The following is a 17,885-nucleotide window of genomic DNA, read 5'->3' as shown; positions in this document are numbered from 1 at the left end:
GGTGGTGGCCCTTGCTTTGAGATACAGCTGTGAGCAAAGTGATGTCATTAGGGAGCCCAAATTTGATGAAACCCAGAGTCTCTGAGAACTTGCTGAGGAGCAGAAGGTTGTGTGAACGTCACAGGCCTTCTCAGGTTTGTCCTTGAGCTTGTCCCACACATGGTAGTGACCAAAAAGTTGAAGTTTGCCTGCAGGACAAGGAGATTGGTGTTGGCTTCTGGCTGTTCTCACCTGGAGGAACAGGGTTGGGATGTAAAGTTCCAAATCTTGACCTCCAATACATTGATACATCAGGAGAAACTTTAAATAGCACTGCCAATCTTACTCTGCCGTTTGGTGGTGCATGGAGGAGCAGATCCAGTTGCCCACCTGTCTTAAGAGGCGACAGCAGCGTATAAGATCTACCAGCAGCTGGTGGTGACAAAAATTTAGTGGAGAAATGCAAATGTAGACTGTTTGCTGCAAAAGGGCAGTTATGAGACATTTCCTTTTTGGTTCCCATTTCAGTGAGTTACAGGTATTGACTAAATTGCAAGTGTAAAACATTTATACATTTAAGCATCTAATGCATTTTAACATTTTTGGGAGCTCACTTACATCAGTATGGCGACAACCTTGATCTTGTTACCCAGTGACTTGGGCAAAGAGGTGGCAGCCAGTCTGTAATTTTTTCCAGTCTATATTCAGCGTTGGATGGTGATGAAGCACAGTGTGCAGACTTGACTGAGGCAACAAGTTAGGGTGGATGCTTCTTGATGAACTACAGTCTCTGTGCTGGACAATTAGTAATTGTTTCTTGCTAAGCCCTTTAGAATGTCTGTTCTGCTCATGGCATTGCTGGGAACCTGCGAAGAACTGGTTATATATTGGGTTTTTTTCTTTGTCTCTGCTCCATCAGATTGTCCAGATTCTGTGCCTTCCTCCACTGAAACAGAGAGAACTAATTGTCTCGCCCCTAGGGGGCTTTCAGGTAAGACATCTCTTTTTATTCCTTGATCTTGGATGCGGGTTGAGTTGACTAAGGGTCCCAACTGTTGGGGAGGAAGAAGCCAAAAAACCCTATAAATATGATTGCCTATATTCTGAGAATGAGAAACCTGTAGGTGAGATAGAATTGAAAGTAAGTTTTGATGTTTGAGATGTATTAGATACTGGATCTCTGGGAAAACAGTTATGTGACCATCTGAAGGTTACCTGCAGCCAGACCCAGAGGTCAAATGGAATGTTCTGTCTCACCCCTCAATGTATGGTTCATCCCACACCTGTACCCCTCCCCTGAAGTATCAGGTATCTGTAACCCCATTGGCCCAAGGCTTGTTCCAGCCCACCTTGAAGACCCCTGATAAGGGGTCCCAGGGGGGCTGGACGGTCTCTTTTTGCTCGCACCCTTCCCTGAGGACTTTCCTCTCTTGGAATTTCCTCTCCCTACATCTCCCTTCCCCCACTTTCCTAGGCCTTGCCACGAGCTGCAGCCTGGCAGCTCAGAGCAAGGCCCCCACATCCCTCACAATAAACCTCATCTTCTAAAACCTAACTTCAGAGATCTCTCATCTATATTCATCTACACCGTCCTGGAGTCCTCAGCAGCAGGAAGAGGCATATTTCTACACCCAACAGAAGGCAAAGCGATGCTGAGGAGTTTTGGGGATGCGTGTTGTTGAGAAAGGCATGCTTGAAGGGGAAAGAAGGTTTCATTTCAGTAGCAGTCACATACCTCATGCAGATGTGTTGAAATCCCAGGTGAGGTTCTCCATCCCCAAAAGCCCATATTTCCTTTGAATTTCAGCCTTACACCCCATTAATTTTTGGACTGAGGCAGGAAGAGGCCTGTTGGGGAAGGCTAAGTGATGTTGGCTGCTGATTTGTTCAGATACATGGATTATGGGAGCAGGTGCAGTTGTGCCTTGCAGAAGGATTTAGTGTTAAGGTCTCTGACAGTGGTGGTGGCACCTCTTGTCTCTGAGATGAGGGCTGTGCTTGGGCTTTGCTCCTGGTAGGGTAACCAGTATCCTGCATCTAATATGTGAGGCTCATGGTGCCTGGCAAGGAAAGGTGACCCCATTTTTTGCAGAGAACATTGCAGAAGGAGTTGGGCTCAATGATCCTTTTGGATTCCTTCGAACTTGAGATACTCTATGGTTTTGATCATTTTCCTGTTTGCCATTTCCTTTAGCCTCCAGGTGCTGTTATGGGATGGAGGTTTGGAGGGTGGTTTCTCCACCCCTCTTGGACTTTGGGTTGGAATCAACCTTTAATGGTCACCTAGTCCAACTCCCACCCCTTTTCCAAGGTGTGATGTCTTCAGCACCTCATCTTCCATCCTGGATGGGCCAAGTCGGTGGATGGGCTCTGTCTCTACCAGGATTAGAGTGCCTGTAAACCATATACCTGCATGTACTCACTGATGTTTGAAGGTCCTTCTCTTTGTGCTGATGTGTCCTTGATTTATGCTTTATTCATCACCCTGAAACAAATTTCAGAAATAGATTGCAATAGATCGCTGGTGACTGCATGCATGCATCTGCCCCTCCCTCTCTTCAGGAATTGCATTTGGTGTGGATGCCTTTAAGTGAGTCTTGTTTGTTTTTATTTGGGTCTAATATATACCTTGTCTGTTATTTGAGAGGAGAGCATATTGTTTGCTCAAAGGGCCTAATGAGAATTAATCAAAGGAAGGGGGAGAGGGAACAGAGAAACTTGTCACTATTTTTTTTTCTTTTTAATACAGAAGACTTTTGGGTTTTGAGGTTTTTTTGTTGTTGTTATTAGAGCCTATAGCTTTAGGGAATTAAAAAAAGAGACTAAAAAGAAAAAAAGACAAGAAGCAAAATAATACAATAAGGATGTTGTTAGATTTTTTTTTTTCCCTTTTTCCCTCTGAAATATACTCATTGCAAAGGAGAGAGTTCAGTTCCACAGGATACCACATGAAATAAGCAAAAGAAGTGCACACTTTTAAAAGGGGGTTTTCTATAAGGGTAAATCTATTGATGACATCTTGTCTGGTTGCTCTGCTCCCAAAAGGAAGGTGGAGGCTTGGGCTGCAGGAAATAACATGGCTTGTTCTGGATGCCTCCCTAAGGCCTCTAGGAAAGGGACCTCCAGCTCCTCAATAGAGCCTCCTCCCCAAAAGAAAGCACATTTGGCCCTGAAAATGCTTTTTAAACTTATTATATTTTTACCATTTCATTGGATTGCATTTTATTTTTTTTTTTTTTTTTTTTGTCTTAAGAAAGGTTCATCCCCCACCAAGTCTGGAAACAGAACCTTTTGTGATCATTACCTGCTCTTTTTTCCTCCCCTAATGTAATTGTAGCCATTTAATTTAATGAGGAGCTGATAGGAGAGTTGACTCATGAAGGAATACAGTTAGCTAGCCAACCCCTGAAACAAAGCTGAATGCTTTCATATGAAAAAGCATTTTCTTTTTAATTTGCTTTGATTTACTGACATCTCCATTCTGCATGCAGAAGTGCAGAGCTGAAAATTCCCAACTGGAGAGACCCAGTCAAGAAAGGAAAATAAATTCACTTTGCAGCAATACTCCAAAACTCACTTTCTCCTGCTTTTTTCCTACCCCTTCCTGCATATTTTAGTTAGCAGAAGAATGTATTTGAAGAGGGCTTTAATGAGCTATTGGCAGGGTACACGGCAAGTGCTTTGGCTTGGTCTTATCTAGTTTGGGCAGATGGGGATCCATAATGCCGGTTGAAGAATCCAGTATCCCTCATCCTCTCCAGACCAGGGCTGTACACTCTTCTTGATTCTCTTTGATGAAAGCATGGCTTTAATAAAAGCAAAAAAAAAAGACAGTTTTGGTAGATTTGGAAACTGGAGTAGGTGGCTGAGGAAGAAGACATTATGGGTGATTTGTGGTAGTGGGTTCCTATAGCACCACAGGCTTTGGCCACCAGTGATGGGCAGTGGATGCTGGTGTAGTAATGGTGTTCAAGGCCAATAGACCTTTCATGTCTTGAAGCTGAAAGAGCAGAATTTAGTGAGGCAGATTGCTTTCAGAAATGAGAATTTGGTAACGCAGCCTGACAGAGGAGGTACAACTGACACCAAAGAAGGCTTCAAGCATCAGCACCTTGTTATCTAAGTCTCTCATACCTTTTCTATGTAGCCCCCCATGGGCAGCGCCACAAAGCTCTGGCTCTCTCTCCTTCTCTCTTCCTTCTGCAGTTCCAGCTAGCTCCTTCCTGTCTCTACCACGACCACCTAACCGTCTATCCCTTGTACAACATCTTACTCTTTCTGTCCCTCACACAACCTCCTGTGTCTTTCTCCCCCACAGCATGGCCAGACTCCAACTGACCACTCCACCAACTAACTCACTCTTTTATCACCCATAGCTGTGAGGGCAAGGCTGTTCCCACTCTTTGGTAATTAACACAGCTGCAATATATCAGGGGCAAGAGTGCCTTCAGCACTATCTCTGTTCTCCCACAATTCCCCCTTTCCTTTTTAATTAGAAAGTTAAGCATTTCTAGAAAAATATGCTTAGGTAAATTCACATTATGACATATTCACATATTTCTCCTAGGACTAACAGTTATATAAATGTTTAAATGCAACACATATGTTTTACTAGCAAATAAACATTTTACTGAGTAACAGAACTGCTCTGTCTCCAGTTTCTCCTGTATCTGCTGCTTTGATTACTTTTCTTGTTCCTTCTTCAGCTTTGTTGCTTTGCATGGTGTTCTCTATCCTCCACAAACTTTCTCATCTTCCTGTTGCAATGGTTCTCAGCTTCTTTTACTTGATACATGAGTCCCATTTTTTCCTTGAGCCACTTTTTTTCCATCAGTTTGATACCTTTCCTCACTTTCCTTCAGGTCTTTTTGCAGCTTTATTAACTCCTCATTTTCATGTATGGTTTTCTCTTCATTTCTGCTCATCTTTTGCTGCCAGTCACTATTGTACTGGTTATTCAGCTCTCTATATTTCTGCTTCCATGCTTCCAGTTCCAAAACTAATCTGTTGGTCTCTTCTACTCTAATGCTTCACTAAACTACTTTTAAATTTTCTTAAGTTCAGTAACTTGTTTCCTCAGGGATTTCCCCTGAGTTTGCATTGTATACACCTCTCTTTGTACTTACTGAATTTGTTTCTTGGCATCAGGAAATTTCTTTTTAAAATCTGTGTATTCTTCCTCTTTCCTCTGCAAATCTTTTTTCCAAACTTTGTACTAGGGCAGAGCTTTCAGAAAGTTCTATAGACTGTATTTGCTCATACTCATTTTTCTCCTTTTTCTGAAGAACATGTTTCATGGTCTCCAAACTGTTCATTAACTGTACAACTTAGAAGCATTCAAAATCCCTTATTTCTCCCTCATAGCTGGGTAACTTTCTCAATTCTGTTTAGCACCTGTTACTTCATTATTTAGCTGAATAATCTTTTCTTCTCCTGATACTTGAGTCCCCATTATTATGTTCCCAGCCACTCACCTGGGGATGGTGCATTTGTTCAAAAGTCATATGGACATTTAGGCTCTTGATCCTGTCTGCTTTGCTCTTAGGCTCTCTGCCTGCTCATTTCTTCAGGCTCCAGCCTGGCTCAGTTCTACAGGCTCTCAACCAGCCCAGCTCAGTTCGGCTGAGCTCCACAATCTTGCTGCTCTTGGGTCTGCAGTCATCTGCCCGAATCACCTCAGGATCACATCAGGTGACAGAGGAGGTACGACTGACACCAAAAAAAGCTTCAAGCATCAGCACCTTGTTATCTAAAAGTCCCTCATACCTTTTCTATGTAGCCTCCCATGGGCAGCTCCATACAGCTTTGACTCTGTCTCTCCTTCTCTCTTCCTTCTGCAGTTCTGGCTAACTCCTTCCTATCCCTCACATGACCTCATGTTCCTTCCTCCTCACAACATGGCCAGCTGTAGATATTGCTTCGGACTCCAGGACGGTATGGATGGATGTAGACGCGAGATCTCCGAACTTAGGTTTTAGAAGATGTGGTTTATTATAAAGGGTGTGGGGCCTAGCTTGGAGTTGCCAGGCACAACTCGCGGCAGCCCTCAGGGAGTGGGGGAAGGGAGAGGTAGGGAGAGGAAATCCCAAGATGAAGATCCCTGGGAAGAAGTTGCAAGAGAGGGTCTAGCCCCTCGGGCACCCCTTATCAAGGGGCTTCAAGGTGGGCTGGAACAAGACTTGGGCCAATGGGGTTACAGATACCTGATACTTCAGGGGAGGGTTACAGGTGTGGGATGAACTATACATTGGGGGGTGAGACAGAACATTCCATTTGACCTTTGGGCCTATCTGTAGGTAAGGGACATGGTTTAATCAAGGGGGGATTACCTTCAGCTGGCCATATAACCATTTTCCAGACATTCAGTAACTAGGACATCTCAGACATCGAAACTTGCTTTCAATTCTATCTCACTTATGGGTTTCATATTCTCAGAATCTAAGCAGTCATATTTATAAGGCTTTCTAGTTTCATCCTCCCCAACAGCTAGCAAACTCCAACTACTCACCCTATCACCTAACTCATCATAGCTGTGAGGGCAAGGCTGTTCCCACTCTTTGGTAATTAACACAGCTGCAATATATCAGGGGCAAGATTACCTTCAGCACTATCTCTATCTGTCTTCCCACAGCAGCCAGCCTGAGGTTCACAGCCATTCTACCAAGGAAACCACGGGGGGGGGGGGGGGGGGGGGGGGGGGGTGTATGAGAGAATGATGGCATGAGGAGCATTAAAAAGGGGATCAAAGCGAGTGCCCTTGCAGCTCTCCACAAGGTTCCTTTGATGTTCAGGAGTCTGAGATCCAGCCACCACTAGGGTCTCAATCTCTGGAAGCTGAAAGCAGTTTCACTGATGGATACCAGAGACACTGGAGGATGTGGGAGGGAGAACAGTGAAGCCAGGTGGATGTATGGGGAGTGTTTCTCCTTTGCAATAACTGATCTGAGCTGCTCTTTTCCTCTCCCCTCTATTTTATGTTCTCCTTCCTGGCCCAGGAATGCAATATTGGATAGTCCTTCATGCTGTGCTGGTGTCTTCTTCTCATCCCACCTCTGTTTTCTTCCCCAGCCATCCCATTCTCCAGCTGATGTACCCCCTGCTCTCCCTGAGGCACTGGCTCTCACTTTTCCTTACCTTTATTTATTTTCATTGATGGTCACTCTATGTGTAGGTAAGGACTCCTCACTCATGGTGTCTCCCACTGACATGGTTGTGCTCAGCCCAGATACTTTCTATCCTCAATGTGGTTAAAGAAGATAGCAAAAATATCCTATTGTTGATAAAAATAAATTCCATAAATGGGAGACAGAGGGGAATTTTTCCTGTATTTTGAGCTGATTCATTCTTGCAGATGTCTTTGGTTGACTCTTCTTTCAAACAAGTAAAGCCATACTTGGAGAGCCTGGAGGTGGCTGGCCTGTGGTCTGGAGGCATTGGACTGGTCGGAGCTGAATTCCCATATGACCCATGGAGAAAGTTCTGTTGCAAGGGTAGAAGTGAGCTGACGGTGCTTGATTGTGTCAATGCTGGATCCCCATGGTATGGTCTCCACCCAGCCCTGGACATCTCCCTCTTGACCCATGTGTGTTGCCATATTATGTGAGCTTTTTGTGATGTTTACAGTTCTGTAGCTGAGATTCCCACGTCTGTACTATAAACAATCGTTGTTTTCCACATTCCTCTCTGATGAGAGTCATCTGATTGACTTTTAGACTGGCCAGTGGGAGGGAGAGGTAGTAACCTTGTTCTCCAATCCCTGGTCATTGTTCAGAATCTATATAAGCGAGGTCTTAGTAAACAATAAAGTTCTTTTCTTCAGTCTTCTTTGAGTCAGATTCTGTGAGTATCCATTCGTGTCCTCTAGCAACACGTGTGGTGTGAGACTGGTGGCTCTTGGCTTATGGAAGGTTATGGTGCTCATGGTGGGTGAGGTGTTGCTCTTGGCTAATGGAAGGTTATGATGCTCATGGTGGGTGAGAAGGTGTCTCTTGCAGGATAGATGAATGGTGGTGGATCTACTGGCAAAGTGAAGCTCTCCAAGAAGCCCAGAGCTGGCCATCACAGAGGGAAAGCAAGATGAACTGGTTTATGTCCTCACCACCTCCACTGCTTTTTTATTTATAGAGGTCATTTATAAAATACCAAGCCTGGAAATTTACCCAGATTTCAGCCCAATCTTGTTGACTTTTCCTGACTCTGGAACTGCCCCAGGGTTTCCTGGAGCCAGTGGATGTTGAGCAACAATGCTTGGTGATGCTGGACCAAGCAAGGCTTTGCCAGGCTTGAGGCTGGGAGACCCACAAGGCTCTTCTACAGCAAGCGCAGCCTCAGTTTCTCCCTCCCAACTCCTCTGCAACAAAAAGACAGGAAAAGACCTCTGGAGTCTGGAGGAGCATCAGCATCACTCCCTTCTCTGGTTCTTCTGGGGGTGGGACCTTGTCTGGTTTAAGGGACCACTTGGCTGAATGATATTTCATTTCAAAATTGCAGGCAGGCCAGAAATGTTTCACTATGCCTCTGATCCCTGCTGGTATCTGCTCACTAGGGAAGAAGCACCTTGCCCAAATCCAGAGCTCCTTGTGCCTCAAAGTGGCTCCTCATTACATATCCCCATGTAAACAGGATCCCATGCAGTTTCTCTGGCAGAGTCCTGCCTGTGTTTTCCCATTTCCTCTCTTTCCACCTCCCTCTTGTATGGAGCTTATAACGTCCTGTGAAATGCCTTTATTTACAAATTGGCATTCTATTATAATCTGAAATTGACATCTTCCTGTAGAACTAGAATTGTATATTTGTCCCAGGGATAAGCAATGGCTAGGGATTTTTTTTTTTTAAGTCACTTATTCTTGTTTTATTTTTGAGCATGTATTTATTTTATTTTATTTTTATTTTATTTTTCTTTGAGCATCACTGGGCATTGCACCCTTTCCTTCCCAGCTTCATTGGAAAGATGACCTCCCCTCCCTGTTTAACTAAAAACCCACCATCCCATCCTGGAAAGGACAAAGTTATCAAGGGTTAATGCCAAGATGACAGCAGTGGAGCCTCTGGAGCAGATCAGGCTGTCTGCCAGACTAGGAGCCTCTCGCCTTGCACATCATCTGACTGTGGCCAACGGGTGTTACCCTGGTTTTTCTGAGTTTTTTATTAGCCTTTTGATTTTCATAAATGGAGTCAGATCTTTTAGTTACTGTAGAATATTAGAGCAGTTCTTCTACCTTTCCCACAGAAGTAATATAAACAAATCCTTTGTTTTTCATTCTTTGTCCTTTGTTTGCATATTTCTAACCTGAAAACAATTGTAACTGACAATTCGTCTGGCCACTGAGGCTGAGGGGTGGAAACCCCAAAAAGCCAATCTTCTGCTAGACCCACAAATGTATAAAAGTAAAAGAATAAACAAAGGGGTCTCTTCTCTCCGCTCTTTCAGCTGGGAGCTGGATCAGAGGAACCTCTGCGAAAATCTCTTGTCTGCGTGTGATTGCTTTGTGTGTCTCGGTGACAAACGGGGAGGTGAGAGCCGGGAGCTTGGCACTAACTGTGGGATGCTTGGCTTGGCCACTCGCTCTGGCTCCTTCAGCCTTGTGAGGTTTTTTTTAAGGGGGCTCTCGCCCTGCAGGGACACCCTCAGGAACAGCCTGGGATAACCCCTGTGCTGCTGTGGCGATGCTGAGGTCATCTTCCTGCCAGCTCCAGGCTCTTTGCCAATTACAATTCCTCCAAAGCAAATAGGAGCCATTTAATAATAACTTTTTAAATGCTCTAGGGCCTTTTGAACCTTTCCTAGATACTCCTCTATGATGGGTTTTAAACAGAAATTATGGCAGAGCTGGTGACCCCCATTAAATGCTGGGTATTTCAATCCATCCCTGTATAGCTCCATTAAATCCATTTTTCTGGATACTGATAGATTTTACCAACCAAATGATCCCTTGAGAGCAGCTGACAATAAAATACAGAAGACCCTGCCACCAGCAAGTTCTTCATGATGGGGACCATTTGTGTTTTATCCTGCAAACTGACACTTTTTGGGGAGGAATGAGGACAAAAAGGTGAATTTTGGAGGTTAGGTGTCAATTCACACCATGCTCTGCTTGCAAAAGCTGTCCCCATGAACACCAGCAACTAGATCATTGGGGACATTTAAAACTTGATGGGACAAAAACACTTATAGAGAAGCAGCCTCAGGCTGGCAGGGATATGGGCTGCATTGTTTCCATCCCTGCTGTCTGCCAGTGGATATTACTGACCCTATAGGAACCAGTACCACTAACCACATGCATTTCCCTGCTGCTCGCGTAGGAAATGTCTATTTTGAACTGCAGCAGCCAAGACCATAAACCTCCATACTGACTTAAAACAAGATACACCCTATTTTCAGGTGCACATGGAATAAATGGTGTGTAAGGACTCCCTCTCTAGCCCTAACCAGGTGCTTTAGAAGGGTGATGGGCTGGGCAAAGGGTGGGTGTCAGGTCCTTTTGCCATCCCATGCCTGGCTACTTGCCTACTGTCACAAAGAAGCTTCCTTTCCAGTTTATTTTCAACACTGAGATATTAACTGCTGAGGCATGGTGTCTGTTCTAACCACCCTCACTTTTTTGCCTAAATTGCTTTGTTTTCAACCCCCATCAGCGTGCCGAGGCTGTTAGCTTGGCTTTGCTGCTGCCGGGGTACTGGCTGAGTCACAGTTGCTGCTGAGGAACAGGAAGGCACAGAGGAGAGAGTGGCCTGATCCTGCATGGGGCTGAGGTCAAGGAAGGAAAGGAGCTCAGCAGCTCCCAGGATTTCTGTCCACTTGCTTTGGATTATTCCCTTTGTTCTGTTTTCTTGTTTGTTTGTTTTTTATTCTTTAACTTCTTTTTATAAAAGCAACATCTTGGGTGTTGTCAGCTGCCTCTTTCTCTGCAGTTTATTTTATTTTATTTTATTTTATTTTATTTTATTTTCATATTTTTTCATTTCTCCTCCTTCTCTTCTTCCTCATCCTCCTTCTAATGCAAGAAAAGAGCTTTTCTGGGAAAGCATTGGAGGGATTTTCCATTCTCATCTGGGGAAGAATGGGTGGTCACATCCCGTGTACACAGACCTGCTGTGGCAGCCATCCCTGGGGGGGGGGGGGGTCTTTGTCAATGGGCTCAAGTTGTTTGGTCCAAAATTTTTTTTCCAGGGGATTTTGTGCTGTTGGGGATTTGATATGGTGCTTGCTAATAGACAGCCCTTCTCTCCCTTTTCTTTTTTCTTTTTTCTTTCTTTATTTTTCCAGTGTTTTTTCCCTTTCTCTCTTTTGGGTAGACATTTAGATGCATGATGATAACTTTCACCCTGTTAATTAACAGGAAACATTGGGACAAGACAGGAAATTGTATCAGTCTTTTAGGAGGAAAGAGTAAAGAAAAAGAAAATACAAGAAAATATAGTTATTAGTGAAAGAAAGTGCTGGGGGAGGAGGAGAAAGAAAAGGAAGAAAAACACATCCCATGGGCCCCGCTTTCCCAAGGGAGGCTGCTCCGGCACTTGATTTTATTTTTATTATGCCAGAAAAATATTTGGCTAGCAGGGTCACCTTTGCTTGAGTTTGAACTCCAGCTTCCCAAGGAATCTTTTTTGTTTTTTTTCTCATGCTTTTTCTCAGCTTTCTTTCCTGAACTGTGAGGTTTAGGAAGCTCTCGGCTGGGAGACTAATTTTGGTTTGGCTGCTCAGCCCTTCAAATTCTTCTACACACAGTATCGTTATCTTGGTTTTAACTTGCAAGGGGAAAAAAGAACCCACCCTGTAAAAGCTGGCTCAATCCTTTTCTACCCTTTTACCTCTGTATAAAAAACTTCCTGGCTTCAGCTCCCCAGTTGGTTTGTGCTGACAATGCCAAAGCACTGTAGGGTGATTGCAGGAGGTCCTGATGATGCTCTCACTGATGCTCCTCCATGTATGATGGCAAGTACCAGGCTCTGTGGCCTATCCTCGTCCTCCCTCAGGGATGAAGTAAGATGCCCAGTGGGGTGGCTGCAGAAGATCCTGGTGATGCTTTCAGTGAGGCTCCTCCATGTGCAATGGCAAGTACCCAGCTCTGCGGTCCTTCTTCAGCCTCCATTGGGGATGAAGTGAAATGCTCAGTGGGCTTTTGCTGATACTTCTTCATGTGCAATGGTGAATACCCAGCTCTGTGCCCCATCCTTGGGGATGAAGTAAGATGCCTGGTGGAGTGCTGCGGTTTGGTGAGCTATCTTTGGGGTAAAGTCCTGGCTCTCATGGACTTTCCTGGTTTTTCCTTGAATTCCTGAGCAGGTGGAAAGGCAAATATCGCTATTAAATGAATAGTTCAGAAGCACTTTGGCTGTTAAACAAGCCTTGTTCCAAATATGTACCTATATGTGTACATAATGAATGAGACTATGGATGGTTATATATTCAGCAAAATCTATCCAGCCTATATATATTAAAAATATATTGAATATATCTAGTTATATACAATATATGGGTATATTCAGTATATAATGAATATATATATATATTTATATAGGTTGAATATATTAAATATATTCACTGTATATTGAAAATATTTTATATTTTTTATAGAATTCTATATAATACAAAGGTTGGATAGATTTTGTTTGTAGAGCTGCCAAATCTGCATCAATAAGAGTTGGCTTTGTGTTGGAGACACTTGGGTGTTGGGAAGGTGGTGGAAGTTCAAACATCCTTCACTTTTACAACCAGTGAAGTTGGCTCTGGATCTAATGATTTTCAGTGATGGAAAGCCATGGATTGAATTTCTGGATGCTAAAAATTGCTGGGCATCACTGCCAGTGATGCAAAGTAATACCAGAGGGGTTGTATGTCTGTTTGCATGTTGGTGTGCAAGGTGAGGTTTTGAGTAGAAAAGCAGGGAAAATGACAAAATAGTTGAGAAATTAAACCATAAGATGAGATCCTACTTGCTCACATAGGACAGCTGCCAATGACCGTGTCTGGGCTCTGGCAGCACCTTCCCAGGCAAAGCAGATAGAGTAAATAACTCCATAAAATCATCCTTTGAGTGGGAATAAAATAGCAGGAGTTTTATTTGGAAAAAGAGTTGGGACCCTGAAGTTACATCACTATGTTTGACCTGATGAATTAATTTTTGTTGTAAGCCAGGCTGAGACTTTTTAGCTCATGATAAGGAACAAACCCATAAGTCATACACAGTGACCCATAGTTTTCCTGTTCTTTGTCACAGCCAAGCATAGAAAATGTATCCTGAGTCTCAAGAGAATGAAGCCTTGGCTTACCTGAGATGTTGCACTAAGTTTATTTTCTGGAGCAGCCAGTGTGATTGGTGCTGGGTTTGCTGAAGGATGATGATGAGCCCCAGATCCCCTGGGCTTTGTCCCCATGGGAGAATGCTGCTGGGTGTTCATGATGCCCACAACCCCTGGGGCTTTGGCCCTGCAGGATGATGCTGCTGGGTGTTGGTGACACCCCAAATCACCTGATCTTGGCCCCCATGGGAGGATGCTGCTGGGTCTCGGTGGTGCCACCCTGGCTGGCAGTGGCACAGTCCATGCCTGTGTCATACCTCAGCTGCTGCACCCAAAAGTGGGGTGGGATGAGCCACAAGGAGCTTTTTGGGTTGTTTTCTTTTTCTTTCTTAATTCATGTGCTGCCCACCTGACCTGATTTATAGCCCAGAGCAAACCTCTGCCAGCCTCCATCTGCAAAAAGAGGGTCCCGGCTCTGATGGAGCATCAGGAGGGTTAATTAGTTAATGAATGTAATATTCTCTATAATTGCTACATGTTATTAATCCAGAGCAAAGTGAGAGGCAAGGGGAGGGATGTGTGCATGGTCAAGCTTGTGAACTCCATCCAAACACTGTCCATTCTGTCTGTCCATCCCTTGCTTGCTCCCTACCTGCGTAAGGGCTGATGCTGTTTGTCCATTGGTCCATCCGTGAGTGGTGACCCTGTCTGTACACCAGCGTGCTTCACTGCCTGATTTTAGGAATAGGCATGATTAGATTATAAAGGCAGACAAATAATGATTAACTTTTTCAGTCTGCATGCTTTCTCCAATCTGGCATTGGGTGTTGTTTTTTCCCCTTAAGTAGGCCCTGGCCTACTAATATCCCGACAGGATATTAGGTTGTAAAGAAAGCCAGGACGAATGAAGGGAAGGGAGGGAGGGGGAAGGGGGGTGGTGGGAAGCCCTTTTCATCAGATCCAGGACTGGAATTTATTGGCAGGGATGCAGTAAATGCTCCAAATGCCAGCCCAGCTAAACAGTTTTCATAATTGTTACAGATCAGGGCACAACAAGCATGAAAAGGACTTTTGTTTCAATTCTGCTTTTACCATGTGTTTACATCCCTGTGAGGGATGCTGCTCACAGGGAGCAGCATGGGGGAGGTGGGCTTTTTTTTGGTGTGGGAGGAAAGCACATTTTTGTCTGTTTTCAGTCTTTGGGGAGAAATCTTGGTTGGTGTACTGAGCAGAGATTTTTTTTTTCAGTATTGAAATGAGAGAGGCAGCGATGCCATGTGTGTGTGGAACGCATTTGGGGGGGAATCCTGTATTTTGGTTTAAAACCCAGTGGGAAAATCAAACCCACTCAAGCCATCCCATTTCCTCTGCCTCCTTCTGATAGTGGAGGAAACACTGAGATTATAAGATGGAATCACAATTTACTGAAAAATCACAATAACAACAAAAATATTAATAAAAGACTGTGCAAAAGAGAGAGTGTTTTACCCACAAAAGGGTATTCACCCCCAAACAAGCAAAAATGCTTCATGAAGACAGTGCCTGGCGTGGTTTCCCAGACAAAGGCAAAATGGCGACTGGCCCTCTGCTGTGCCATGTGGTGTATGGGAAGACAAAATGTTGGGCAGACTTGCAGCTGAACTTTCTTACCCCAGCCAAAAACAATGGAAAAAACAGGGACAAGACAAAACCTGGTGGGACCTGACAGGGCTCTGAAACAGGTCAGGGGACCCTTTTCCTGGGCCTGACTTTGCTGGAGCAGGACTGGAATGCTTAGTGGTTCTGTCTGTGGCTTGGGCTCTGGCTGCAGCTATGGCAGCTGCTGCAGTTGCAGCGGCTGCAGCTTCAGGTCCACACAGCTTGGCTGAGCTCTGCTCCGTGCCACTGCTACTCTCTCTCTTTTCTATTTCTTGGAGTGGCATCTTGGGCTCACCAGTGCTGTGTTTCAGCACCAAACCAGAAAAAAACGTGGCTGGGAGAAACAGGAAAGGGACTGCCTGTGGCAGAGAGGGGCTAGGTACACTGGGCTGACCCCAAAACCTGGACCCCCCTCCCTTAGCGCAGAAAAAGATGATGAGCCTTCTGCCCTGGCTTCCTCCTTCTGAAACCATGCAGCCACCATGATGTGGGTGGTATGGAATTAAGCAGTGCTAGAAACCCCACCCCTTTTCTTTATAACCATGACAGTTTGGAAATCTTAGACTGCTCTGCTTCAGTTTTTATTAAGGTCTTTACAAGGTTTTTAACTTGCCATCCACACAGCTATATGTTGTCTGTGGAAAGCTGTGGCTTTCCTAAGGACTATATCCCTGCCCTCCCGAGGGCATCAGTGGGTACTAGGCAGCCTTGTGACAGTGGAGCTTTATTTTTAATTTTAAAAGCTTTTTAAGGTCTTCATCCTCTAAACCCAAGCTTGATGTCTGCATTGAGGGGGGCTGTAACCCCAGGGTTGGCGTGGCCTGGTGGCTTCTTGTGGCTTCAGCATCAAAATAGGATTTTTGGGGATTTTCCACATGGATCTCCATGCCCTTGTGCCTATCGGGGTGGTCCAGAAATCTTAAAACCCCTGTGGATGTTGGCAGCAACCCTCTGGAAGGATTTCCCCTCTTGAAGCATCCCTTTATACCACCTGACTGCCATGTTGAGGCTTGGGGAAGGGATTCCTGTCCTACTGCTTTTTTGAAACAAGGGAAAAGTTTTCCCACACCTTTGAGGGGAATAGAAGGAGATGCAGATAAAGAAGGTTCTTTAAATGAAAACTTCAAAAATAATTAGACTGACTGTATACTAAACAACAGCAAAGAAGCCTATTTACTGTAAATATTATGAATGGATTTGGCAGGTTACTTTATCCCCACCCTTCCTCTAAGGCTTTTCTCTGGGCTGAGTTAAAATTTGTCTTTCAGAGAGCATGGTACTCTATAATTTGCATGACTGATGAGGCCCAAAGCCTGGTATGGAGGAAACTGGTCAGCCGGCTCTTCTCTAACCGCTGGAGACAGGCAGACAGGCTTTTTTTGGTGTGTGCCATTGTATTCTCTGCCTCACCTTGTAGCTCCAGCCTTACTTGGCTTTCAAAGAAAATGGGCACCAAAAAAAAGGTTCTTCTCAAGTTGTTTTTAGCTGTGGTAATTGATTAATCACCATAATTAGACAGTAGCAGTGACTAATAAGATGTTTATGAATCAAATTTCTGGTTTGGTGGACTCCATGAAATCAATGGTTTCACACTGGTTCTTTCTTTACCATCCTTTGATGCAGGGGACATCAATCACCCCATTTTTTTCAAGCTTGGGCATTCCTCCTGGGCCAGCCTTGGCATTTGCCATACTGGTGCCCACTCATGAGGCTTTGTAGGTCTGCAACATATTTGCAAGGACCCTTTCTTACTTTATTTTCTTGCTATTATTATCCTATCCCTAAATTAACCCTCAAAGGTCAGACCTGGGTTCCAGGTTGGGAGAAGGTTGACTCAAGGTACCACCAAGTTGGGGTGGGAACCTGAGAGGATCAGTCATCTCTACTTACTGTCTAACCCAACCTTGTGTTTGTCTTGATTTCACAAGAGGGTTTCCCAGCTGTGGGGAAGGTGATGGAAGTTCTTGGTTGGGTCACAAGGGGACTGAACAGAGCACTCCCAAACTTGTAGGTTGCCACTAGCATGAGTCTGAACCAAAGAAACATTTACCTAGAAATATTAGGAAATCCTAGACTCCTTCCCCCTTGGCTTCTGCCACATTTTGTCCCCTTTGTTCCCGTCAGACTTGCAAGGTTACAAATCCATTGGCAAAATCTTGGCTTCTGGATACCAGTATTTAGAAAATATCATCCAACTGAATTCATGGGGGGAAATCAGTTGGACATTTATTTTCGTGCAAGGTTGACTGATTTTGCTAGGAGCAAGGAGCCATTTGAATGATTTGGTGGACAACTTGCTTAAAAATTTAAGAAATAATCTTAAGGCTCTTTAGCCTGCATGACCTACTGTCTATAATGAGGAATAAGAACTGCCTAATTAGACATAGACACAGATTTATGGTCTAGCCTGTCAATCTGCAGATTAAGGACTCCATAGGTGCCTACTGACAAAATGGGCTTTAACAGCTCCTAAAGAGATATTATGGTCTATCATGTCAATAGTCCACAGATTAAAGACTAAGTATATGTTGATGTAACTGACTGCCTCAGCTCTTTGGGGGCTCTTGTGCTGGTGTGGAGGAGGGGCCCCATGGGCCACCTTGGGTGGTGGCATCCCTGCAGTACGTAAGGGTTTATTTTCTTTGCAAACAACAGGAGCTTAACAAATTACCATCCCATCCTCTAAATTAGATTTTCAGAAACCATCCCAGCCATCAAAAGCGGGGGGATGACACTATCTAGCCCTTGTGTGTAGGGAGATATAAAAAGTTTGGGGCAAACATTGCTATGGGTGGTATCTCTGGGCTGCCACAAACTCTGTTAAAGGCACAAAGATCCTTTTCTGCAGCAGGATATATCCTTTAATTTGGTTTTTTTTCCCTTTTTTTTTTAAGCATATCTGGAAATCTGTCTTTAAGGATTTTTCTTGGGTTTTTTTTTTCTTTGTTCTCCCACCCAAATAGCCTGTAAATTATCTGAGAAACTAGAAAGGAAGTAATATGTCCTTTTTTGTGCCTGCTTTTCCT

General features: G+C 44.3%; 1 protein-coding gene across 1 annotated transcript in view; it reads left to right on the top strand.

The window, feature by feature from the left end:
• Window positions 1-17,885, top strand: part of LOC120764948 (mothers against decapentaplegic homolog 7-like) — a 60,388-nt gene that overhangs the window by 30,141 nt on the left and 12,362 nt on the right. Inside the window, exon 3 of the mRNA XM_040089126.1 lies at window positions 899-970. Within this exon, the coding sequence (XP_039945060.1) occupies window positions 899-970 (72 nt within the window). The remainder of the gene's footprint in view (window positions 1-898; window positions 971-17,885) is intronic.

This window comes from Hirundo rustica, chromosome W, assembly GCF_015227805.2.
Source record: "Hirundo rustica isolate bHirRus1 chromosome W, bHirRus1.pri.v3, whole genome shotgun sequence".
NCBI lineage: Eukaryota > Metazoa > Chordata > Aves > Passeriformes > Hirundinidae > Hirundo > Hirundo rustica.
This window is presented reverse-complemented; position numbering and strand designations above follow the sequence as displayed.